A 14,327-nucleotide genomic window follows, 5' to 3' on the forward strand; every position below is an offset into this window, starting at 1 on the left:
TACCTTGAGGCCCTCCATCCTCCTGTAATCTGACTCACCCAAATAGGACTGTAGTTTACAGTAGCAGGAGATCCCACAAGAGCTTGGTGATTTCTTTTCTTTTTTTTTAATTTTTAGAGAAAAGCTTCTAGGAGTTAGAGAGTGTGTTGGGGAATTGGGAGGGAAGATACAGAATCTATCAAGTTACACGAGGATTATTTTTATCTCCTCATTTATTTTATTTTCAAAATTTTAACAAGAAGCTGATCATCTTCAATTTTTTGATTGCTGGTATTGAATTTGTGTGTGGGTGGGTGTGTGAGAGAGATTATTTTTTAAAAACTATTCTTGTTTATAGTGTTATATATTGAGGAAGGGAACATTATGATGTGACACTAATAATGATAATTAAAATGAATAATAAAATATTTGTCATAACACTCAGGATTTCTAGCAATGTATTCCTGAGAGGTAATCAGATATTTCTCTTTTCATCTATTATTAGGTATTATAGTTAATGCAGCTGTTTTCAAAAGGAATTAGCTCATCCTTTATAGTGATCGTCTCTTAAACTCAAAATTTATTTTCATTTTTACTCTTTATTATGGATATCACTCATAAATCTGAAGCTTATTCAGAGAAAGCAATTTCTGTAGTACCAGAAGTCTCGGAGCTCTATGGTTAAACAAGGAGTTGCATATTAAACAAAAATAATAATACTTCAGGCAAGAACACCAAAGGTTGATTCAAGAGATCAGATGAAGATTCTACTACATAGATATTTGATTTGTAAACTTTGGCTAGTTCCTAATCCTTTTTGAGTTTTCATTACCTCATGTCTGGGAAGGTCTATAGGATAGAATGTTGGTCTTTCTCACAGGGATGTTTGAGCATTAAGTGAAAGTGGCATATCTGATACCCCTGTGCCTTCCTTTCACCCTCCTGCTCTCACCTATCATCCCCAGGCACAACTATGGCAAGCAGTTTCATGCCAGCTTCCACCCTCTTTGCACAGACAGCATTTACCCTCAAGCATATACACTATTTCTTTAACTTTCTACCTGGGCATCTGAGCAGTCTCAGCTAGGAAAACAAAAGGAACACACTGAATCCTTTGCAGTATTGAAGTTCCAGGAAGTAAACAAACATTTGAGACAACATTCCACCAACAAGAGACAGAAGCCAATGGATAAATGCTTTCCCCTAGTAATCAGATGTAGTGGAGAATTCCAAGAGTCATTCTATAGGTACTTTAAAAGACCTGAAGGATTGAGTCTCTATTGTCCACTGTGACACTAACTTCAAAGTATGTCCTTGTATGAGATTTTCCTACTTGATTCTTTCAACTTCCACAGTCTCCTATACTTGCTACCTGAAATCTTGTGCCAAATAAACTGTCTGCACCCATGTTCTTGACCTCAGCTCTGCTCTGGGGAGAGGGCGCTCCAAGCTAAGACTAAAGAATATATGTTTAACACTGCTTATGTGTGTTGCTCTTAGCTTGACTCAGGTTGAGCCTTGGAGAAGCGTCAGGTTATCCCACACTCCTTCAAACCAGTTCCTCCCATGTAAGGTCATTGTGAATCTCCTCACACACGTTTATAGATGAGGCTCAGGAGTACCTCACCCGTGGAGGCAGAGACTGTGGCATTTACGTCAACCAACCAAGAGCAAAGCATCTGTCCTTGAAGTTGCATAAGCCTCATCTTGTCTCTTAACTGAAAGATCTATACTCAGATACTAGACTTTTAGGTAAGTTTCCTGTCTATGTAAAACCTCACGTTAGGCGCTACATCATATTCTTGTTGTCTGCATTTCTAGGTGATGTACCAATTTCTTTGATTTCCTTTATCAGCAGAAATGCATCTCTCATTCTCAGGCAAATGTCACTGACAGTGAGAGGTGTGAAATATGGACCTCCTAGAAATGACTACTTCTAGTAGGGAACATATCCAATGTTGACAGAAATTTGCTCAAATCTATCAAATTGTATTGTGCCCAAATCCAGTTTCGAAGTCATATCGATCTTTACTTAAATCTTCCAAATCCTTGAATACAAAAATTACAGGCAAAAAAGAGAGAAAATTGTAATAATAAGAAGAATGAACAATATTTTGGTGCCAGATTACATAAATTTATTTGATGAAAATTTTCATTTTCAATTGCTCTTCTGTGGAAATCCAATAGCATATATTTTATCAATAGTACAGGCTTAACTTTGAGTTACCAATCAATTTCAGAAGTCTGTCAAAAGTTGGTGATGCAAGAAACTAATGATTTAAGAATAAAAGAATAGTGGTAACTGGTGACAATGAAAATGATCGCTGTACTGAGTAGAGACTTTGACCTCAAAACCAATAGAATCTGGGTCCTTTACAACTTGATCAGTAGAAACTGGATCCGCAGGATGGTCTATAACACGATGACTGGCAGCTCCTGGAGGCAAAGTAGCTTGGGCGGTAGAATCCAGACCCATAACTCCGGGAAGGGAAGCCACAGACTCCATAACTCAGGGGTCTGAAGCCACTGGAACCACAGCTCAGGGAGTAGCGGCTCCTGGATCCATAGCCCAGGGAGCAGCTGCTGCTGGATCCACAGCCCAGAGACCCTGTGTAAGTTGGCGGGCAGGGAATGCAGAGCGTGGAGGTCCTTGGGCGGTAGCAGGACGTCTGGCAGGGTCTGGACACCACACAGGACGTCTGGCAGCTGCTGGGCCCACAGTACGTCTCCTGACAGCCACTGTAGAGAGAGGAGCCCAGCTGGCAGGTGCTGGGGGAGCAGCGGTCAGTGCTGTAGACCAGGTTGCTGGGGTAGGAAGAGCCACAGCAGGAGTCTGGGTAGCGCATGTAGCTCCCAAGGGAGCGGGAGGAGAAGTTCCCAGCGCAGCAGTTGTAGGACATGTTGATGGAGATTGGAGTTCAGCTGAGCTACAGGGAGAAGATTCTGAGTTTGAATGTCGCTTCTGGGCTATGGCATTTATATACTCTCAACAATGGGTGTGGTCCACTATGAGATCACGGTTCCTATATTGGATTTGCTCTTTTGCATAAGACTAACTCAGTAATCATCTCTGTAATTGCGGTTACATTTGAATAGTTTTCCACGTATTGTATTTATGGGTGCTATAATTTTGTTTTTACAGCCAAAGCCAATGAACTACTCCTATGTGAAAAATGCTATGACTGTTTTATACTAATGCGCATCCCATCACGACCAGGAAAGCATCATGGCCAAGAAAGCTTTTCCTCTGGCTTATGCTACCTGCATGTGCTTCCTATGTAGCCACATCTAGTTTTGCTGGTGGATGCTTTCCTCCTAAGAGTGGGGAATGAGGTAACATCAATTATGTTCTGGTGCAATGAATCAATTTCCATCAGGATGGGAGTCTTCCTGAAAATGATCCATTTTGTCACCATTTATTCCCATTCTCCTAAATTACTTGGTGGTAATTTGTCATGGCAGCAAAAGAAAACTAATACACCAAGTATTGCAGTTACACAGTGTGCCCCTCACCCAATGATAAGAGACCAAAACTAGACAAAATAGACAGAGAGATGGCCAGAAACCGAAAGACACTTTGTCATGTATTTAAAGATCAGGTGACAAAAAAGGAATCAACTGAAACAGTCCCAGGGAAGATCAGTCTGTGCCTATCCCCAGACAGCCAAGAGGGACACTCTAGCCTGATGAGGGGAGGAATCAACTGAAAGGGGAACACCGAGAAGGCTCAGGAATTGCAGCTTTTTTTTTTTTACTGCACTCCTAAATTGTGGTCCATTTTATTCCAATACTTTTATAACTAAAACTTTTCAAAATTAGTATATTTTATGCATTTTGATATGTTTTCCTTTTCATCATCTACATATATAAATATCCAGGAATTCTATCACCTTATAATGTATCTAGTTTTCCACTGCACAGGCTTTGAATGACTTTCTGGCTCCTGCAGAGAGCCAGGTACCACGCTGCATTTTCCTGCCTAAATCTGAAGTTCCTTTTCTAGTTCTCTTTTCTTCTGCAGTATACGGATCTCTCTCTCTCTCTCTCTCTCTCTCTCTCTCTCTCTCTCTCTCTCTCTCCCTCTCTCCCTCTCTTCCTCTCTCCCTCTCTCCTCTCCACCTCTCTCTCTCCTTACCCACCAATTTTCTTTTCTGTTTTTTCTGGGTTTAAGTTTATTTTGTTTTGTTTTTCTTGTTTGCATTGCTATTTATTTTTTGCTTCTGCTTAACTATAGATTCAGTTTTAAAAACATTTGTTAGATGTATCATATTCTTAAAGTACAACCAATTGCTTTCGAAGTTCATTCACAAAATATTCAATGTCTATGCAACCACTTAAATTATATTCTGGACTGAATGAAATGTAGTCTCATGGCTGATGGAGTTTCTTACAAAGCTATAACAAACTTACAAAAATAATGTTAAATGTATAAAATTTTCTCAATAAAATCTATAGCAATTTTAAAAGTCACTTAATGTAGACCTTCTAGAAGGAACAGAGGAAAGAAGTAAATGCACCCAATTCAAATAGGTAGTGATGAGTCCTTTATTTTCTATTCTTCAAGACCAGAATTCATTTCTCCTTGCTTTGTGCCTCAGCAAGTAGATAAAGTGTCCTATTAATACAACACTGTAGATGCTATTCCTTCCCCATTTTTTTCCGTTTTAAAACACAACTCTTTAAGACTATCTTGATATTGGTCAAAGGGTACAAGATTTCAGAATAAATAAATTCTAGAGATCTAATGTACAGCATGGTAACTACAGTCAAAAATACTATTAATACTATTTTGTATACTTGAAATTTGCTAAAAGAGGCTATCTTAAATGTTTTCACCACACACACACACAAATGTAATCATGGGGAATGATTGGTATGTCATTCAGTCTCATTTTGGTAATCTTTTCACAATGTATACCTATATAGAAACATAACATAGTATAGCTTAAATATCTACGACTTTTATTTGTCATTTATCCTTCAATAACACTGGAAAAAAATGAAATAATCTTGAAGATAAACCTTAAGAGTTAAACAGGGGACACAGATTTATTAGACAAAACTGGGGAATGTAGTGAATTTGTCTTTAATTACTTGTCTCCTTGTTTAAGAATCCTTTCCTATAAGATCCAATCTTCTCTTCCCTTTGCCTCTAAGTCTAAAAACATTGTCTACACTAAGTTAGTATGAATTTAAGAAGAATTTGTACTCCCCGACCTGGGACTAAATTAAACTCAAAGATTATATTTTTTTGTTTTATATAACATAGACCTCCACCCTTGGGCCTCCTCCTCCTCCTCCTCCTCCTCCTCCTCCTCCTCCTCCTCCTCCTCCTCCTCCTCCTTCTTCTTCTTCTTCTCCTCCTCCTCCTCCTCCCCCTCCTCCTCCTCCTCCTCCTCCTCCTCCTCCTCTTTTTTCTCCTTTTTTGACTGAGTTACTTATCAACAATTAAAAATTGAGATATTTGACTTAAAACTTATCACTCTGGTTTGTGCATCCAGTGTCTTCTGATTTTTAGAGCGCAGAGTGCCATCACCAGACTATAAACAAAACAGTTTTGATATTTGAGGTGTGTTTCCAACAGAAACTCATCCATAGTTGCAAGTTACAACTTTTGGCACCTACCTATTAATTACCAATTACCAATCAATTTGTCACTCACATGTTGGGCGTCTTGCATTTACTAGTCATCTAGGGTAGAGCTTAATAAACAAAAGCCAATATTTCTTATATAAAGTTTTTTTTCAATCACTATATATTATTAATTATTAGCCAAAATATATTTTTTATTACTATACGATATAGATTAGAAAGCTTTGAATTCTGTATTCTTAAAAATACATTTGCTGGACAAAGTTATCATGGCTGCTTTTCCTAAATGTGCTACACACAATCCTAAGGCACATTTCTCTCTGTAATATGGTCTTGGTATTTTTCCCTAGGGATCTTTTAATTAAAATTGTATAAGGTGGAGAAACACTGAAGATTTCTCAATGAACATATTAATGAGGCATCTGATATGTGTTTTTCTATAAAATGTCCAGAAACAATGGTTGAGAACATGAATTCAAATGCAAGTTGTTTACTTGGCCGGTGATCCTAATAAATCTTTGTTGGGAAGCGGGACAATGTGACGGAATGAAAGGTAGGCAACACGGTACATTACGAAGCTAGGTACCATGTAGAAACTGGAGCTCATTTCTCATAGAGAATTCCCTGCACAGGGGCTCTTGTGAAGTGGAAGGTCCTTTGGCAGAGTTTTACAGATGTCCCAGGAGTGTACAGATGAATACCCAGAGGACATAGGCAGGGTGTTGACAGCTTCTATTGGGGATGGGTGTCACCTAGAAAAGCAAAGATACCATAAATATGGAAAGGAATACTATGAGATCTGGAAAGATAAAATAAGCTGAGAAAAGCAGAAAGGTATGAAAGCTCCTGGTGAGTTCAGGCCATATTGAAATACAGTGTAACGCAAGTGCGTGTGGTATGGACATGAGAGACAGAATTAGAAAAGCTGGATACCCACAATGGCAGCTTTGGAATTTGCTGAATTTTGCTGTCATCTACCACCATTTAAACAACAGTAACAGACTTGTAAATGGTCATCTTCTCTGCAGCCACTCACTTATTTGAATTACTCCTATGTATTATAAAAATAAATAAATCTCTCAAAGTTACATAAATTTAGCAAGTTAACATCACTTAAAATGTTAAACCATTCCTTTCAAGGAGAATAGGAAAGCTAGAGAAAATTAAAAAAAATAAGAATCTCTCTTTGAAAACTTCAAAGAACTATGCAAGCATTCCAGAGTCAGAGAGATTCTATAAGAGCCAGAATTTAAGTCAAAAGAAATGAGCCTAGATCTGGACTTGCTGGTCCTTTCAAGTTATGTTGATTTTGAAAGTAGAGACTAAGAGGCTGAGAGAATTTTTATAAACTCATAGAGCTAGAGAAACGAGAAACAAAATTAGAGTTCAGGGCCCACCAAAGAGTTGGGACTATGGAAAATAACCCAGACATTGGCGAGCCAATTCCTAGATGTAAACTTGAATTATTAACAGACAACCTCTTATAAGGGCTGATGTTTAGGTTTGAATTATCTCAATTTTATTATTATTATTATTAGTTTCAGGTGTATAAAACAATGTAACAGTTAGACATTTATATCCTCACAAAGTGTTAACCCCCCTCCTCCAGTCTACTGCCCCTCTGACATCACACACAGACCTTACATTTCCACTGTCTCTATTCTTTATGAGTTATCTCAATTTTTGATTGAGTTAAAATGACCAAGGCTGCTGGTGTCCTTATTCTAAGCGCCTGCCAGAAACTTAAGTAAACCCTCTCTAGAGGAAGGTGAAATCATCCAGATACATACATATTAATCAAATCAATCAATATTTATTACTCAAATATTTATTACCCTCTCAAAATATAGTAGGAATACAAGAAAATAAGACAAACACAAGAGAACACCAGAAAATAGAATCTGAAATACACAATCCATGCAACGGACAAGTCAAAATCACACATTAAAATACTTATGTTAAGAATCTAACTATAGGAAATAGGAAGAAATATTAAGAAATAATTATGTTTAAAGAATTAAAGGCAAGATTGAGAATTTTTACAGAAAACCAAAAACCATAGAAGAGAAATGAACTAAAATTTTAGAAATTTACAATATAATAACTGATCTAAAAACCTTGATGTGTGGTTTTTTTGTTGTTGTTTTGTTTTGTTTTTAAATTTGGGAAGCAGAACAGGACTTTATTGGGGAACAGTGGGTACTTCCAGGCCTTTTTTTCCAAGTCAAGTTGTTGTCCTTTCAATCTTAGTTGTGGAGGCTGCCATTCAGCTTCAAGTTGTTGTCCTTTTCAGTCTTAGTTGTGGAGGGCGCAGCTCAGCTCCAGGTCCAGTTGCCATTTTCTAGTTGCAGGGGGCACAGCCCCCATTCCGTTGTGGGAGTTGAGCCACCGGCAACCTTGTGGTTGAGAGGACGCACTCCAACCAACTGAGCCACCTGGGAGGCTCAGCAGCAGCTCAGCTCAAGGTGCCATGTTCAATCTTAGTTGCAGGGGGTGCTGCCCACCATCCTTTGGGGGACTCGAGGAATTGAACTGGCAATCTTGTGGTTGAGAGCCTCCTGGCCCATGTGGGAATTGAACTGGCAGCCTTCAGAATTAGGAGCATGGAGCTGTAACCGCCTGAGCCACCGGGCAGGCCCAAACCTTAGTGTGTTCTATCAGAAGATTAAACATAGCTGTACAGACAATGAGTGACCTAGAAGATGAGATAGATGGACATTCCCTAAAGCATAAAGAGACAACAAAATTGACAATAGAAGAGTATTAGAGGCATGTTATGTAGTTTAAGAATATACTTCTCTTATAACTGGCATCTCAGAAAAGGGGTGTGAGGACAATACAGCAACAATATTTGAAGAGACTATGGTTGAGAATTTACCAAACCTGATGAAAAGTCATCATCTCACATGTAAAACAGTAGTGAGAAAAATGTGTAGAGATGGCCTAAGGTTAAGATGCCTGAAATATGGGCTTTAGCAGAAATTACCCAGAGACAATCTGCAATATATACTTCAAAGCTCAACTCTTGGGTTGTTTTTGTTTGTTTGTTTTATCATTAAATGACTGAAATAATTTTGTTTGCTAACCCTGGTGGGCATGAACAAGGCAGAATGTCCAGTCTGAATTCTTTACTATCTGCCAACCAATTAGTTTAGTTCCAAAAAGTTATAAAAATGATTCACTATACGCAGATTTTCTTCATTTTTCCCTCTCCAGAATCTTCCCTTTGTAGTATACATTTTACCTTGCCTTTGTTTCTTAAAGACAAAGTTTAATGACTGTCTCTCACACGTTTAAGAAGCATCTAGAAGGTTTAACAAGCATAACAAAGAAGTGCATCTGGATATTCTTTGACACCCAGATTAAGGGAGCATTGCAAATCCCAAACAAGATGAAAACAAAGAAAAAGGTGACTCAGGTCATTACACTAAAAATGATCATCTATAAAGAGCAATACACAAATCGACAATTAAAGGTACAAATTTTGACACTCTTCTTTCACTTCAAATAGAAACAGATGACAAAAACAAACAAGCAAAAAAAAGTAAGGGCATAGAAAAGATTAACAATATGACTAGCAAATCTGACCTAATTCACAGGCACAACACATTGCAGTCAAAAACTTCAGAATATCCATTCTTTTCAAGTGCACACAGAACATTTATCAAAATAGATCATAGGCTAACCATAGAGGTTTAAGCTAAAAAGCAATAGCAACAGGAAGAAGAGAATAAACTAGTAAATCCTTGAAATATTTGGAAATTAAGCACTCACTATGTCTCTAAATAATCCACAGACAGGGAAGAAATCACAATGACATGTAAATTACCAAAATTAAACAATGATTATTAGTGGGAAAGTGATAGCCTTAAATACATACATTTTAGAAGAATGGTTGAAAATTACTGACTTAATGTTTATACTAAGGAGTGAAAACAGTAAAGTGCATTAAATTCAAATTATGCAAAAGAGTGAAACAATAGAAGAGCAAACTTTACTGTTTAAAAACAAAAAGCTAATGGAAAATGGGAAAACCAATAAAGCCAAGAAGATTTCTTAGTGACAAATTGGCAATTTCTAGAAGAGACATAGGTGGGGTGACGAAAGTCACTCTGTAACTTACTGTGTTAATACAGGTCATCTGCGAAGCAGATACCAAGATGGAATTAAATGTACAGGGACTTTAGTGGGGAAATGTCTGTGAGAGAAAAGAGTTGGGGGAGGGAGAGGAGAAGGCTAGGAGAGTTGTCAGACTGTGAGGCAAGTCTGACCAGAGTGAAGAAGGGAGGGACGAAAGTGCCCGAAGCAGCCACTCAGACTAAGTTAGCCCCTCAAGGACACTGGAGAATCCTGTCTTTGGCCATCGGAGGAATCCCGTTGTCCCAGGAGTGATGCTCCCTGGTATCTTTGCTGTGCTCAGTCACGGCCTGGGAGCATCCCACAGAAGAGGAGGCTTCCATGACAATGAGGTTAGGTTGCAGACCCCCACATGTGGAGCCCTTGGTCAGTGCAGCCTCCTGTAGTTGAAGATCTGAGAAGTAAACTCTCAGGGCTGCTACACATATAGGTGAGAATCTGTGAGGACTATAGGCATCATATTAGATACACTGAATCCCAAACCCAATTGTTTCTTTCCCTCATCTCAGGATTGCTTAACTCTTTGGTAATTTTTACAAGAGCGCAAATTGTTCTCCACTTGTGACTTCTCTGGTTCTGTCCCTTGTTGTCACCATGTCTCCAAATAATTGTCCAGGTTTCTCTCTGGCTGTAGCCCTCAATGATATTTCATTTGTCTTGGATGAAATGTTTTGTCCCCACTGGATCTGAGAGGTACTGTGTAAAGAATGTATTAGATGGACAATACTTTTGGAGAATGGGAAAACAGTGTAAGAAAAGGTCAGTATTTAGGAGGTTCCTCATTAAAGCCAAAATTTGGCCTCTTGTCTGTGGACAGAAAATAAAAATAAAAAACAATTTGACTCCCTTTTCCATCATTTGAGAAAAGTGTCTGCTCATTATTACTAGCAACAAGACCCATGAAGTTTATGACGAGATGAAAAGGAGGGGCTTTCCTGACTATCATGGGATGCACATTAGTGTAAAACAGTCATAGCATTTGGCCTTGGCTGCAACCTCAAAATTATAGCACCCATAAATACAACAAGCGGAAAAATACTCAACTGCAATTACAGAGATTACTGAGTTACACATATGTAAATGAGGAGCAAAAATGTGTAAAGGACAACCCTGTAGGTTACCACGCCTGTTGCTGAGTATATAAATGCCTGTGTCCAGAAGGTGACATTCAAACTCAGAATCTTCTCCCTGTAGCTCAGCTGAACTCACATCTCCATCAACATGTCCTACAACTGCTGCTCTGGGAACTTCTCCTCCCGCTCCCTTGGGAGCTACATGCGCTACCCAGACTCCTGCTGTGGCTCTTCCTACCCCAGCAACCTGGTCTACAGCACTGACCGCTGCTCCCCCAGCACCTGCCAGCTGGGCTCTTCGCTCTACAGTGGCTGTCAGGAGACGTACTGTGAGCCCAGCAGCTGCCAGACGTCCTGTGTGGTGTCCAGACCCTGCCAGACGTCCTGCTACCGCCCAAGGACCTCCACGCTCTGCATTCCCTGCCCGCCAACTTACACAGGGTCTCTGGGCTGTGGGTCCAGCAGCAGCTGCTCCCTGGGCTATGGATCCAGGAGCCGCTACTCCCTGAGCTGTGGTTCCAGTGGCTTCAGACCCCTGCGTTATGGAGTCTGCGGCTTCCCTTCCCTTGGCTATGGATCTAGTTTCTGCTGCCCAACCTACTTTCCTTCCAGGAGTTTCCATTCATCTTGTTACCGCCCATTCTGTAAATCTGGCTTTTACTGATTAATTTGTAGCAGAGCCAAACCAATTTGAGAAATTCAGATTTTGTACTGAGATTATCTATTATCTGAATTTCTTCCATTCAAATGTATTCTAATATTCCTTGATCAGCAGCAACTCTTCACTTCTTTGACCCTCTGACATTGGCTGATAGATTTACTCTCTTAAATTACAAAATTAATAAATGATTCAAATTGCATGGTTGATAGAATTTGTGGTTTTGCATTTCTCTCCAAAATAGATTTAAAAATCAAATAATTTTATTTCAATAAATATTGAATTCTGCTATCCAAATATGCTGTTAATGTTGTTATTTATTGGTAACACAGCAACTGGGATTTGTGTTGTCCTTGCTTCTGTTAATAAGCTTTGGAAAGCTTTGGTGGCTCTGCACAAATTTTGGTTGGGCTTAGATTATTTTCCTCATTTAAGCAGGTGTTTCCCCCGGATGCCCACAGTTTCTAGGTACAGTCTGTCTCTTAATGCAAATCTTAAAAGACTTGAATATCCTGTATACGCAATATAAATAAGGATCATACATCTCTAAAGACATGAAACAGAGAAGTTATAGAAACAGAATTTAGTTTTATATGATGAGGCCTGTGAATGAAAGCTATTAAAATGAAAGATTCATGTGTGGGTATAAAATTTTAGAAAAAAAAGCACCTATTAGATTTAGGTAATCACAGTGCAGGAAATGTCTCATAGTTTTAAAGTTGGCTAAATACCTCTACCCCAATTACTATTTTCAATCTGCTCAAATTATCTCCATTTGTATAAAAAGGCAGGCAACAAACTTAGGTGGGAAGGAACTAGTCTCAGCAGGTGTGAAGTTGCACCTGGGTTCTTTGCGAATTTATAAACTGAATCTAACTGCAAATGAGAAACTTTTAATATCATCAGAAGCAACCGTTTCCATTGTTTATTGAAACAAAATTGGGTATCCTTTATTTATGCCATTCTTCTTTCTTATGTCCAAGTGTTGTAAAAAGTAAGGAACTAACATAGATAGTATAATAACTGGAGACCTAACAGTTACATACTAGAACAAGCAATATTTAAATATTTTTCTATTCTGTTTTAAAAAGATCCTCAAATATCCCAGCAATCAGGAAACGAAATGCTGAGTATTAGAGGCTTAGCAAAAAAACCCAGCCTGGGGCGGGCTGATGGCTCAGTTAGTTAGAACACAAGCTCTCACCAAGGAGGTTGCTGGTATAACCCGCATGAGATGGTGGGCTGCTCCCCATGCAACTAAAGATTGAACACGGCAACTGGACTTGTAGCTGAGCTGCGCCCTCCACAACTAGGTTGAAGGGCAACGACTTGGAGCTGATGGGCCCTGGAGAAACACACTGTTCCCCAATAAAAAAAATAGAAACAAAAACCTAGGGGTTTAGGTCACAGCTTCTGCTACACAAACAACTATAATTTCAAAAGCTGCTGATTATCTGTCTACCAACTGGTTTCCAAAAATAAATGTAACCCGTTTCCATGAAATTCTCTCATGCATTATTTCTAGGCACTTGACTTCAACAATTTCTATTTACTAATGTTTATCTCATTCATCACAGCAGCTTTATCCTCCCCAACTCACTTCTTCCATTTTTTTCCATGCCTCAGAACACATTGTCAAATATTGTGTCACTCCCATTATTTTTCACAATACTTTCATTGTGCCTTTACCATGAACCAAAATCTGTGCTGTGGAAATACATCGTTGAATATATTTTTAAAAAGAAGATTGCATTTGTGTGTTACTCAAAAATAATAAATATTTTAAGACAATATATAGTCTAACTGTACTGAAAAATCTAAAAGAGAAAGCAAATTCTGAAATAATAATCATTTAATTAAAATAATAATGAGTTATGAATGAATTATTGGTGCTAAAATAACACTCATTAAGGGAATCTCATGTAGACTTAAAAGTCAAGACAAATTTGCCAGAGGAATAGCATTTGAAACAGGTTTAAAGAATACGTAGGGAATGGATAGGTGGGGCTTGGAGAAGAAGTATTTTAAAGACTAAAGTCTTGAGATGTGCATTATGAAACTAAGAGCCATTTTGTCTGAACATTGGGGAAAAAGGAAAGAATGACTTGAAATTAGGCCAGAAAGATTTTGGTGCCATTCTCTGCAGGTCCTTGCTGATCTAATTTAGGATTGCACTCTCTTCTAAAAGCAACAAGAGCTATTCAATTGTTTTGAGTAGCATAATATTGTCTGATTTTGAAAAAAAAATCATTTTTTTCAATTTGTATTTACATAAAATGAAGAGATTGTAAGGAAATACGTAGCTGATGCTCTTGAGAAATATGTATATACACCTGTTACAACTACCTGATCAAGATATAGAACATTTCCCCACCCCAGAAAGTATCCTCTTCTTTTTAATCAACCCCACCTCCTGTACCCCAGTTTTCTTTCATAGTGCTTTGTCATATTTTCTAAGAAAACTTTTGCATACCATTAGGTTGTTTTTCTCTAGAAGCTTCAAAATTTCAGCTTTTATATATGTCTATGAAACACACAAACACATTTCCTTTTCTTATTTGTTGTTTTTTGTTTGTGTTTTACATGTATCCAGTGATTCTAAGATCAAAATACCATTTTTAAAATGATATTTTCCCCATTTGAATTTATTTGATAGCTTTATAAACAAATGACAAAATACATGAGTCTATTCCAGTACTCTACTCCGTTCCATTGATGTATTATCTATATTTATTCGTGTACCATAATATTTCTCTCATCCCCAGTAAACCTGAGAACTCCATTTTCAAACTCCTTTCAGTTCAGGAAATGAAATCTTTGCACATAACAATTCACTAATTGAATTTCTTCTAATTCAAGATTTCCATACTCACTATACCATTTTAATC

At 38.2% G+C, this 14,327-nt stretch overlaps 2 protein-coding genes across 2 annotated transcripts; one reads left to right on the forward strand and one right to left on the reverse strand.

The window, feature by feature from the left end:
* Positions 1-2,078: 2,078 nt before the first annotated feature.
* LOC141571731 (keratin-associated protein 13-1-like) lies at positions 2,079-2,910 on the reverse strand. The gene has a single exon (XM_074333808.2). The coding sequence runs from the start codon at positions 2,877-2,879 to the stop codon at positions 2,364-2,366; it is 516 nt and encodes a 171-aa protein (XP_074189909.2). The 5' UTR covers positions 2,880-2,910; the 3' UTR covers positions 2,079-2,363.
* A 7,988-nt stretch (positions 2,911-10,898) lies between these two features.
* LOC109446499 (keratin-associated protein 13-1-like) lies at positions 10,899-11,722 on the forward strand. The gene has a single exon (XM_019729922.3). The coding sequence runs from the start codon at positions 10,930-10,932 to the stop codon at positions 11,443-11,445; it is 516 nt and encodes a 171-aa protein (XP_019585481.2). The 5' UTR covers positions 10,899-10,929; the 3' UTR covers positions 11,446-11,722.
* The last annotated feature ends 2,605 nt before the right edge of the window (positions 11,723-14,327 follow it).

Source organism: Rhinolophus sinicus, chromosome 17 (assembly GCF_057876585.1).
Source record: "Rhinolophus sinicus isolate RSI-liver-muscle chromosome 17, RSI-T2T, whole genome shotgun sequence".
Taxonomy (NCBI): Eukaryota; Metazoa; Chordata; class Mammalia; order Chiroptera; family Rhinolophidae; genus Rhinolophus; species Rhinolophus sinicus.

What these genes read in the sequence shown, in the direction of transcription:
- LOC141571731 (XM_074333808.2), bottom strand. Translation starts at nt 2,879, where the DNA reads ATGTCCTACAACTGCTGCGCTGGGAACTTCTCCTCCCGCTCCCTTGGG.
- LOC109446499 (XM_019729922.3), top strand. Translation starts at nt 10,930, where the DNA reads ATGTCCTACAACTGCTGCTCTGGGAACTTCTCCTCCCGCTCCCTTGGG.